The sequence below is a fragment of the Rhinolophus hipposideros genome, assembly GCF_964194185.1.
Source record: "Rhinolophus hipposideros genome assembly, chromosome: 6".
NCBI lineage: Eukaryota > Metazoa > Chordata > Mammalia > Chiroptera > Rhinolophidae > Rhinolophus > Rhinolophus hipposideros.
The window spans coordinates 67,187,366-67,199,412 of NC_138052.1; the positions used below are offsets into that span (position 1 = coordinate 67,187,366).

The following is a 12,047-nucleotide window of genomic DNA, read 5'->3' on the forward strand; positions in this document are numbered from 1 at the left end:
AGTATGTAGGAGCTAAAAAGGGAATTTTAGTCCAACCTATTAATTTTTTAAACAGCTTTATTGATATGCAATTTAGATACTATACAATTCTCTCCTTTAAACACTGTTTTTTAATATATACACAGGGTTGTGCAACATAACCATAATTTTAGAACATCCACTCCCCCCCACACAAAAGAAAACTCTGCACCTATTAGCTTTCACTAATCCCATCTCCAACAAAGGAAACCACAAATCTACTTTATCTCTCTATAGATTTACCTATTCTGGACATTTCAAATAAATGGAATCATATATAACGAAGTCTGACAATTAAGTTTGCGAACTTGCCACCATGCATTTACATTGGCAGTATGGTACAAACAACTGGGTAAGGTTTCTTAACCTTGGTTTATCAGTGTCTCACAGCTGTATTTGTGTCCACGTGTGATGGTGTCTTGCTGAGTGACGTTCATTATTGTTGCGTGTTTTTGTATGCCACCACGAGAATGTCTGAGCTTGAATCGGAGCAACAAACTAACATTAAAATTCTTGTTAAACTTGGCAAGAGTGGAAGTGAAATCAGGGGCGTCTTAGTCCAAGTTTATGGGGATAATGCCAGGAAGAAAAAGGCAGTGTACAAATTGATTAAACATTTCTCTGAGGGGAACGAATGCGTCACTGATGAAGAGAGGTCAAGGCGGCCAGTAATGAGCAAAACTGACGAAAACATTGCAAAAATTCGTCGAATTGTGTGTCAAAATCGTTGGCTGACTGTGAGAAGGATAAGAGACCAAGTAAACATCGATAGAGAAACAATTAGAAAGATCTTAACTGAAAATCTTAGCATGAGATGGGTGTGTGCAAAAATGGTCTCGAAGGAGCTCTTATATCACAACAATGCACCAGCTCACACGGCACTGTCTGTGAGGGAGTCTTGAGCCAGACAACAAATAACTGGATTGGAACACCCTCCCTCCTCACTTGACCTGGCCCCCAATGACTTCTTTCTTTTCCCGAAGATAAAGGAAATACAGAAAGGAAGACATTTTGGTGACATTCAGGACATCAGGGGTAATATGCTGACAGCTCTGATGGCCATTCCAGAAAAAGAATTCCAAAATTACTTTAAAGGGTGGACTAGGCACTGGCGTCAGTGCATAGCTTCCCAAGGGGAGTACTTCGAAGGTGACCATAATGATATTCAGCAATGAGGTAGGTAGCACTTTTTCTAGGATGAGTTCACAAACTTAATTCTCAGACCTCGGATGTGATTTTTCTGTGACTAGTTTTTCTTATTTAATGAATATTTTTAAGGTTCATCCATGCTGTGTCAATACTTCATTCCTTTGTATTGTCAAATAACATTTCATTGTATGGATTTATCACATTTATTTATCCATTTATCTGATGATACACATTTGGGTTGTTTTCACACTTTGGCTATTATGAATAATGCTACTATGAACATTTGTGTAGTTCATAGAAGTTTCTATGTGAAGTGTATTTTCATTTCTCATGGGTATATACTGAGTTGTCCGATTGCTGGATCATGTGGCAATTCTTCACATAACATTTTTTTTTTTAGAAACTGTCAAACCATTTTGAATTGGCTGCACTGTGCTGTATTCCCACTAGCAATATATGAGGGTTCCAGATTCTCCACATGCTTGCAAATATTTACTATTTTCTAGATTGTTTTGTTTTGTTTTATGGTGGCCAATCAAGTAGGTCTCATTGTGCTTTTGATTTGCATTTTCCTAACAACTAATAACATCAATGGAAAAGAATAGTCTTTTCAACAAATGTTGGGACAACTGGATATCCACATGCAAAAAAAGCACTTACATCTGTCTCACACCGTACAAAACATTAACTCAAAATGGCTCATAAATCTAAATATAAGAGCTAAAACTATAAAACTCTTAAAGAAAACACAGGGGTAAATATTTGTGACCTTGGGTTAGGTAATGCTTTCATAGAAATGACGCCAAAAGCACAAACTACAAAATACAAATAAACTGGGCTACATCAATATTAAAAATTTTGTGCTGTAAACAATACTATAAAGCAGTGGAAAGACAATCCCAGAACAGGAGAAAATATTTGCAAAGCATATATCTGATAAGAGACTAGTATTCAGAATACACAAAAAATTCTTACAACTCAGAAAAACAAATAAATAACATAATTAACAAAAGGGGCAAAGGATTTGAATATACAGTTTTCCAAAGAAGATATACAAATGGCCAGTAAGTATGAAAAGATGATCAATCTACTCATTTGTAGAAATAAGGAAAGTGAGACCCCATAAATTTAAATGACATTATTTCAAGTTAGTTAGGTAGTTGGTGGCCAATAAGGTCTAGACTAACCATATAGAGGAAAATTATTACAGGTTTTGAATACAGAAAAACATGGATTTGTATCTAAGAGTGTACTTGCACACTTAACATTTTTGAGCCTTGGTTTCTTCATCTATAGTGAAACCTATTCCACAGGATTATTGTGAAAATTAAATGAGCTAATATAATCTCTTTAGCATACAGTCTGGCATCTAACATATCTAATGGCATCTAATACAGAGAAAGCCATCAATATATGTGAACTCTATTCCTTTACATTATTTCACGTTGCCCCTATCACATAAGAAAACCATAAGGATGTTATGGTATTTAAGCATGAAGCCAGACCTGTGTTTCTGGTGATATGACCTTTGCTAGAACACTCATGATCTAATCCAGACCTTTATGTGTCACTCAGCCTTGAAGGATACTAGTAATCTCAGCATCTGGCCTAAAACTAACTCTTCTTCCTCAGGATGATGATGAAGTATTTCTCATTTCCAAAGACAATCTCTCCCAGTAGAGTGCAGTGGTGGAGTCACACTACTAGAGTTTGGATCCTGGATTCCTCACATGCTTGCTAAAACACACATTATTTAATATCTCTAAATTTCAGTAAAATGTACGTAATAATAATAATAATAATAATACCCACCTCGTGATCTACCATGAAGCGTAAGTAAGATAATCCATGGAAAAGTACCTAATACAGTGCCTGGCACATGGTATGAGTTAAATAAATGCCGGTGTCATCATTATCATCATTGTCATTATCATCATCATCTTCCTAGCAAGGCCTGATAGTCTGTTCTTATTCTTTAATTAATAATTTAAAAAATATTTTACCTCTTTTATGTGAGTCAAGGACACTTTTCACCCTAGAACTCCCCGAAAGAGCATTATCAGATGTAGAATCCTATGAAACCTGACCCAATTTAAACCCTTGGCTTTAAGTGATTAGAAAAAAAGTCTCTTCCAAAAATGGAAGACAGTAAAGTGCTGTACAAGCATAATAACCACCTTGTTCAAACATGTGAAAAATCTAAGCCAACATATTCATTAAGTGAGGCCAAATGGGGCAAATCTAGGAGCCACTTGTGATGAGAGCACAGAAGGAGGAAAGAGTGACAGTAGGGAGGGAGTCTGGCAGCTTCTTCGTTTTCCACAGCAAAGGTTATTGAATAACCAGGAAGCTACGGGTGATGAGTTTCATTCATTCCCTAAAGTTGTCTTGAGAACCTTCTACGAGAAAGGCACTGAGGTAGAAAAGGGGGTAATTAAAAAATAAGTAAAATAACTCCCTAGAAGGGGATCATCTGCTTGGGAAAATAAAACATATTAATAACTATACCATGAGACAGATGGAGACAGACGTCATGAAACAATACAAGCGAAATTAATGTGGGGATTCAAGAAAGGACTGATCCCGGAGAGCTAGGAGCAACTCGCCCAATATGCTGCCCTTTGATGATGTGTCTGAAAGCGCCGTCTCCTCCACAGTACCTTTCACTACCTTCATCATAATTGCTGGAAGATTATGCCTTTCTCCTACTCATAATTGCCTTTCTCCTACTCACTGGAGAAAGGCAGGATAAGACACAGATTCTGGAGCTGGACTGCCTGGGTTCAAATTCAATTCTATTGCTTACTAATTGTGGGACATTGGTGAATTCACTTAACCATGCTGTGCCTCAGTTTCTTCTATGAAATGTGGATAACCTAACAGCTATCTAAAAGGCTGCTATGAGCACGAAGGGAACTAATCTAAGTGCTTACTCCAGCACCTAGCACATAGTCAGTGTTACATATTACACAATACTACACCAAATGTTAGCTTTTATCACTGTTATCACAGCGGCATACACACAGTAGGCATTCAGAAGTGCGCTGCATGATTAATGAAAACACGAACGGAAGATGCTGCACATGAGAAGAGAGAACCTGGAGCCAAATTTCATAAGCCCGAAGAGCTAAGTTTGAGAACGTGCCTCTTAAGAATCATTTGAGGATTTGGACATCGTATTCCATGTCAATTCTAGAAATCAGTCATCACTGTAGAAAAATAATTTTATAATATTTAATAGCTTTTGATGTTCCAGTAAATGGAAAAATGTTTACTCCCCTTAAATGTTCTGGAAGCAAAACAATTCATTCACAAAAGGGGGGCTAAAATTTCAGGGTTGAAAGACTTTTGGGAGGTATGACTTTTAAAGTACAGTTGAAGGCAGTGCAGCCAAACACAGACATAGCACGAGCCTCTCCCCAGAGTTCTTTTAAGTTATTTTAGTTCACTGGCAGCCAGTCATTTGTAAAGGAAGGATAGGGAGGAATCACAGGAAAGTATACCTGCTTTACTTCAGGTGTCCCACTTAGTTAAAAATGCACGAAGCAGAGAGGTTCAAGTGATAAGCTTTCAGGCCTGTCTGATAATCATATTTGGCCACAAGGCATGCCAAACAGCATTCAACTGCAAGTCCACCAGCAGACTGTAAGGTCTCAGCTCACATTCAGGGTTCTTCACAATGCTTACAACTTTAGGTTGAAACCCCCACATGAGTCCAAAGCCCTCGGGGAATAAGATGGATAGCTGTGTTAACCACATAGCCGAGATAATGTTTACCACTGTTTATCAACACTCATAAAAGCTATGAGACAGAACTTGCTCTTAACAATACATTGCAACTCATCTTAAATAGTACCCTAAATGCAACTTAAACTTTTCTCAAGGTCCAGGGGTTATCAATAAGAAGCTCTACCCTGAAGTGTGTCTGGCAAGTTATGACTAGCAGAAAGCGACCTCCTCCTCCACATGTATATGATAAGTTGCTGATTCCCTTTAGCTAAGGATACAAGATGACTTAGCAAGTTAAGTCTCTACACAGAGCAAAAATATATGTAGTATTATTGCCACTTGGGTTTTCCCTGGACCAGTGGTTCTCTAATGAGTACAGCCCTTCATGACACCAGGTAAATGTCTTGTCAGAGTTGAAAGCAAAGCTGAAGTTTAGGTATGCTACAGCTCGTATAGCTCCAGGCACAATACCATCAGTATTATTCAAAGTCCTTTCCTGGACCATCTATGCCCTCCCACTCAGTAGAATGTTGACAAACACTGGGCTCTCAGGCTGTTGAACCAAACTCGGTACCAGCAATGCAACATCATCCACTGGGAGGTGAGAGCACAGGAAGCTCCAGGTTCCTTTGCTTTCAGCTGCCTAGTGTCCTGGAAAGGTTTCCCTGCCATGCCCACCTGACGCTGATTCAATGCCGTTTTACTTGTGGTCCAAGGACATAATCACAAATCTATTCTCTTTTCATTTATTATATTCTCCATGCTTACTATTCTAATCTTTTCTGGGCTGGGAATTAGAGGTTTATTAAAAAGATTTACAGAAAAAATCAATAGTTTCAATGAGAGCCTGACGGCTCCTCCCATGCATTAAGACACAAGCATCTACTTTGACTGCTTATAGGTTCTCAGATAAGATTGCTGGAAGCCAAGTTCAGGCTAAATAAGATGTTACTGTGGTATTATTATTAGAGGGTACTCTGGAAGAGAATGGCATTTATGGAGTACTCTACACATTTCATTCACCTTGAATGGGCTTTCCCAGATACGGTTTTCTCCTCACAGGTCTCTATTCATGTACAGTCTTATCTGTGAGGCCTTCCCCAGCCACCTGGTAGAAAATAACTCTCCACTCTGTCTTTCTCTAGACCCTGTCTGCTGATTTCTTTTAAATCATAGCTATAATAGGCTCTTGGCATGCATCTATTTATTTGTCTATTGCCAATCTCTTTCCAGGAGAATGGCAGTTGTAAGAAGGGAGGATGGTTTATCTGTTTTGTTATTGGCTTATCTGGTTTGCATAGGTACTAGATAAATATTCATTGAATGAATGAGCCAAGCATAGTTACTTTAAATATCATGTCATTTTAATCCTCCCCACCCTACAAGTTATGTATCTCAAGTGTTTTCACAGACAGGGAAACAGGACGGTTACCACTCGGAGAGCATAATGTCATGGTTAAGAGCATGGACCCTTCAACCAGACTGCCTGGGTTAGAGCACAGCTCAGCCAGTGCCCATGTGTGTGACATGAGTCACTGAGGCTTCTGATCTGTAACTGGCAATAATAGTAATATGCGTAATAGTACTGCTTACGGAGTTGTTGTCAGGAGCCTATACATATAAAGAGCTTAAACAGTTCATGTTTTATAGTAAGCGCTAAACAGGAGTTAAATAAACACAATCTTAGCTGAGGAACACTTTATAAAACTGACTAAGTTTCTCACTCCAACTTCATACTTGTCTAACAACCTCCTCATGATAGCCCGGCTTTCTGATTCATCTGTCTACAAAGGAAGTACACTTGTGGTTACTCTGGCCTGTGCGACACAGCTACATATCTCTCATCATAAATTAATCAATCTGTGAATCTTGTTTAATGTGCTAACAAAATCAGGGTTCTGACGCCCAAACCCAGACAGCGTCACAAAGACACACCTTGTGCAGTTGCTTAGCGACCTCCTAACTACCTTCTCCAAACAATATAAATTTTATTCAACTACCCGTAATATAAGCTGCTTAACTAGGGAGAAGGAAATGTCATTTCCTAAGAAACACTTTCTCTAATCAGCAGAACATGGTGAGAGATTACAGGTGGAAGAACTTAGGCCAACGTGAGTGTTTCGCGAACAGGTGCCCTCGCACCCATCCACTGCACACACTCCTTCAGAATAGAGTAGTAACTGTACTAACAACCCCCTTGTGCAGGCTTCCCTCAAACCAGGAGATGGAATGTTTCGCTTCACAAAGGGCTTTGCCCTCACCTGAAGGGTAGAGCCAAGTGTCAAGGACACGGCAGCCCCCAGGCACTCGGCAGCCTCCCCTGGCCACTCCCTGTGCTTACCTTGCCCTGGTGATCGTGTTTCATTTCCCAGCCCCTCGGCAGCTCCAGCTGTTTGTTTGCGAACATGTTGAGGAATCCCACAAGGTCCCGGTTATGCTGGTAACGTTCAAAGTGGTGGGTGTCCCGCCGGACTTTGGTGATCATGTGCTTCAAACACGTGTTGTTTGTAAACATGCGGTAGGCACTCTGGGGAAAAGAATGAAGAAGTAATGTTAACCCACGTGAAACCTGCAAAAGTAGCATGTGTACTACGTGTGGGTATATCTAGTCTTCTTATCAGTGAGTATATTGGCTTCAACATAACTCTAGACCTCTGCATGGCAACAGCAGACAGAGCAAAATATTTTGATCAAAATAATATAGAAAGACCATAGAAAGTAAGGTTGTCTTCACTGATGATGTCTAGGTCTCTAATGAAGAATGCTGTGGAGTCTCATTCTACAGGGGATGTTGGGTCCTAAAGTTGGTTTTAGGCAAAAAACAAAAACAGTCAAAATCACACCATACTAGAGACAAACATGCCACCTCGCAGTGAGCCCCAACATAGCCAGTTTTCCCTCCAGCATTGGAACAGATCATGGGTCTTTGGGTGAGTGCCAGATGAAGGAGTTGGCATCATTTAGAAGTTAAGTTGTAGGGAAAAATGCTTGGCCATATATTTGAATATTAGAAGCACATGCGATGGGCTGAGTCGCTCTCACAGTTGAGTCATGTTCAACTGACACCACAGTAGATTGAGGTTTTTCATCTCACACCATCTCTGAGGCATTAAGCTCAGTGAACGGAATGGTAGACAGGACTTCCTGGACTACATACCACAATGTGGTTTTTCTTTCTCTCTCTATTGTTCCTATGTTCATATGTGGCTGAATTTACATGATTGAAGTGCACACTGAATAAAATTCCACCACACAACCACACAAAAAGTAATTATTTTGTCAGAGTTACAGTTTTCATCTCTATTATACTCAAAGAAGATTCTTAAAATTGATCATAGGCCATGCGTTGTCCACATAAAAAAGTCAGTCAACAAATATTCACTGCACAATACCATGTGCCAAGGATTAGAAAAAGAATAACTATATGGAGCCATTTCCTGGAACCACCAAAAGGAAGATGATATTCATGAAATTGACTAGGCCGTGAATGATCAATGTAGGCTGGAATTCTATTCTTCTCAGATAGATTCAAAGGGCTTTGAATTCCTCTTACCTTTGGTGTCCCAGGGACACTAGACTGAATCTGGATGCCTTTGGGTTTTACTTCATGAGTTCTGTTATTTATTTCAGCCTAAGACAAACCCAGGCAAATCCGAAAGAAACCAGAATCCCTGGAAATCATTTCATTTAAATAGACATTCCCTGTCTTTGCCGGGTCTAGTACTGTGGCAGTTACTGAGGATAAAAGATGAATTAGTATGAGGACCATCAACGTTGCTTCTAATTTTCCAGGATCCCTCAAGATGTGTCATGTCTGGGTTAAAGCAGTTATTATCGATGTGAGTCCCTCTAGAGCTCTCTTCCCTTTGGCACAGGAATTGGCAATGATTGAAATGGTGGCTGCTCCCCAGTCTGGGACCCTGGGTCCCTGAGTGTCTACAGGGATCAGAACACCTTAACAAACCAATTTGGAATGCGAAACAAATGTTTGTTAGCTTAAGCCAGTGAGATGTGTTTGCCATTGTTGACGTGTACCCTAAGCTATATAAAATAACTATTATATAGTTATACTGATTGATTCACCATCATATACTTTTTACTTGGCATTTAAATGTTTTTTCCCTATCAAAATGAACAGCAGGTAGAGAGGGAGGGAGGAAGGGAGGAAGGAAAGACAGAAGACCACATTGAACTGTCCTCAAATCTAACGTACTAGCTCCTTAATACAACCAAGTATAAAATATTTTGAGGTCCCATTTCAACCTGACAGTCTAAAAGAAACAAGGTTTTGATGGCTGTGAGAAATTGTGAGGTTCAGCGCACAGAATACTGCCAAAGCAGGCAGGCCTATGCAGGGACTCTGGGCAATTAGAGAGCCTGAGACAGTAAGAAGAGAAGGAGACTAATAAAAGAAGTTGAAGGTTGTCAGATACAAATGTTAGCTAATTAATAGTTTAGCCTGTGGCTGACCCTGCCTTCGAGTTTAATGTACTATCAGCAAGGCATCTGTTTTTCACATTTGGCTCCGTGCTGCTGATATATTATCACATAAGCCACTGAAAGCTTAGAGGCCTGAGACCACACTAACTTGTGTGGAGGCGATGGAAATATAGGTATAACTTTCAAGTCATACTCTCTAATGGGTCTCTTTGGGGATAAATTATATCGGAATAATTGTGTCAGATAAATCATTAGATTAACTGTTGTTCTAAATAGGTATATCTCTTGCCCCCCCCACTCACGTCTCTCACCCCCCATGAAAATAAGTAAGTAGGCTACATCCTGATTCTTCATCTAGAGCACCAGAAATACTCCTCACTCTGCTAAAGAAAAGCAGAACTTCGTTAGGGCAAGAAGTAATGGTAATTAGGGGAAGTAACCCATCCCAGCCTCAGGCTTGAAGTAATTCCCTGGGATTGGATAGCTCTTTAAGCAGGGGAGGCTTAAGGCTGGTCTTATAATTATGTCCTTTCATCTTCCTTCTCTCTACTCAGAGACATGTAATATAGTGCCAAGTTCCAGTGATCTTTGCAAAGATAACTACCAAAGTAAAGTAAGTGCAAGAAAGATTTTTCTCATTAGCAACTAGCAAACAATTTTTAGAATCACAGGTTTTTCAAGTCTGAATAACATGCACGTGACTGTTAGGGGCTATAAAAAACACTTAAGGCAAACAGGACCATCCCTCCAGCAATTTGGTTCAGCAAGGATATTTATACTCCAGTTCATACAGACTATGATGAAGATTCTAGTCACAGCCCTGCCACTCATGGACAGAGACCAAGAAAGTCATTAATCTCTGCCTCACTGTGCTCAATGGTAAGATGGGGTAATAATAATTACTCTGCTTTCTTCATAGGTGTGTTCCAAATCCAGTAGAACAAAGGATGTAAAAGGGCTTTGAGGAGGTAAAAATAACTACAAAAATATGCAGACAGAGTAGAAGTAAGTAAAAGAATATATGAGGGATTTTTATCTACCTGTTACAACAGTTGAATGACAGTAGTAAAATTGCTTTCTATACTTGAGGTCTTTGAAGAATCCCACTTTGTATGAACTAAAGAAGGGGCTTGTTGCCTTTGCTTAATTGTGTACTAAACCCTGAGGATACAGAAATGGCCTGATCACTCAAAAGGATAGAGAAGGAGAATTACAGGGCGAGGTGGAAGGAAGGCGTTCACAGAAAGTAGAGTTTGGGAACCAAAGGTCATGGTGGCAATGAAAGTACTGAAACACACTGATGCAACTAGCAGAGCTAAGAATGAGAGTGGTCCAAAGAGTCAAGAAACACTAAACAGGTGGGATTAAATTAAAAGAGCTTAGTCTTCAAGTCAGCTGACCTCGACAAAGCGGTGGGTTGAAAGAAGCATTTATTCTCTCTCTGGGGTTTAGTGGTTCTAACTGGGTGAGGATCCTTTTCTGTGTTTTGAGTTGTTTTGTTTTGGTCTTATAGGAAACGATGCAGTAAAGGGATCTGAGTTTCTACCTGAAACAAAGGTAAATTAGGGAAGGGCAAATGAGACCCATTTCATAGCATAATCTCCTGATAATGCCCAGAAATGACCTCAGCTGGAGAGCTGAGGTAAACTCACAAGCTTGTAACTCACAAACTTGTAAACTCACAAGCAGTCGGGGACTTCACAGGGGTTAGTAGTAGACAGAGCCCCGTTGTATGATCTCTAAGCAGCACAAGGTTTTGTTTTCCTTTGATGTGATTTAAAATGTCCTTTTGAGTTATTCCTTCTCTATTCCCAAACTGCCTTTCCCAACCTTCCTCTTGGTTGATTCTTGTCTTCCTAGCAAGAAATAAACACTTGATGGGTGACTGAATGATCAACTGAATTTCTTAATTACAATTCTGTTAAAAAAAATACTCCTTAGAGCTTAATGAGTTTTGTTTGGTTAAGTGTTTGAGGTGTTAGAAATGAAAAGTATTGAAAGGAGTTTAGGGGAATGTTATTGCCATTTGGCAGCAGAATAAGAAAATTACATATAAATATTCAGTTCTTATCAATCAACCAATGCAAATAATAATCCTTTTTCCATTCTGTGGCAGGCTTTTTCCTGTTTTTTTTTTTCTTTTCAGTTTTATGGTGACCATATGTCCTTGATTACCTGGCCCAGTCTTCCTTTCACCGAATTCTGTCCTGTTCAGTAACACAGGCAAACACATTACCGCTAAATAAAATCTATTTTTCATATTTCAAAAATCCTTCATCAAGAATAGGTATTCCCCAGAATATAAGAGGGTAGAAGGAACTCTTCCCTCTCCTACAGTAGTGTAGGCACCCCATTTGTGGCTAGCATCTGATGTAGGGACAGTCTTATAGGACTATACCCTTAATCTGTGGGGCCTGCACTAACACTGGATAGTTAGTGTCAGTATTGAATTCCAGTTGGTGTCAGAGAATTAGTTGGTATGTTGCAAAAAAACCCAAAAAAAACCCACACATTTGGTGTCAGGAGTGGCACCAGAAGAAAATAACACAATCACAGAAACCCAAAACTCAATGTTCCTCAACCTAAAGTCACCATTCCACTCTACCTTAAACTTGGTCTGTTTATATTCTTTAATCCTGCCAAACAGTACCACCTGAACTTCTTAAAATAGTTTGTGAGTAAGGTGACCACATGCCTTGGATTGTTTGGGA

At 39.6% G+C, this 12,047-nt stretch overlaps 1 protein-coding gene across 5 annotated transcripts in view; it reads right to left on the reverse strand.

Annotated features, from left to right (window-relative positions):
- Positions 1-12,047, reverse strand: part of HECW2 (HECT, C2 and WW domain containing E3 ubiquitin protein ligase 2) — a 338,658-nt gene that overhangs the window by 83,880 nt on the left and 242,731 nt on the right. For all 5 annotated transcript variants that reach the window (XM_081052009.1, XM_081052010.1, XM_081052008.1 and 2 more), the window contains one exon: positions 7,238-7,423. In XM_081052009.1, coding sequence (XP_080908135.1) covers positions 7,238-7,423 — 186 coding nt within the window. The remainder of the gene's footprint in view (positions 1-7,237; positions 7,424-12,047) is intronic.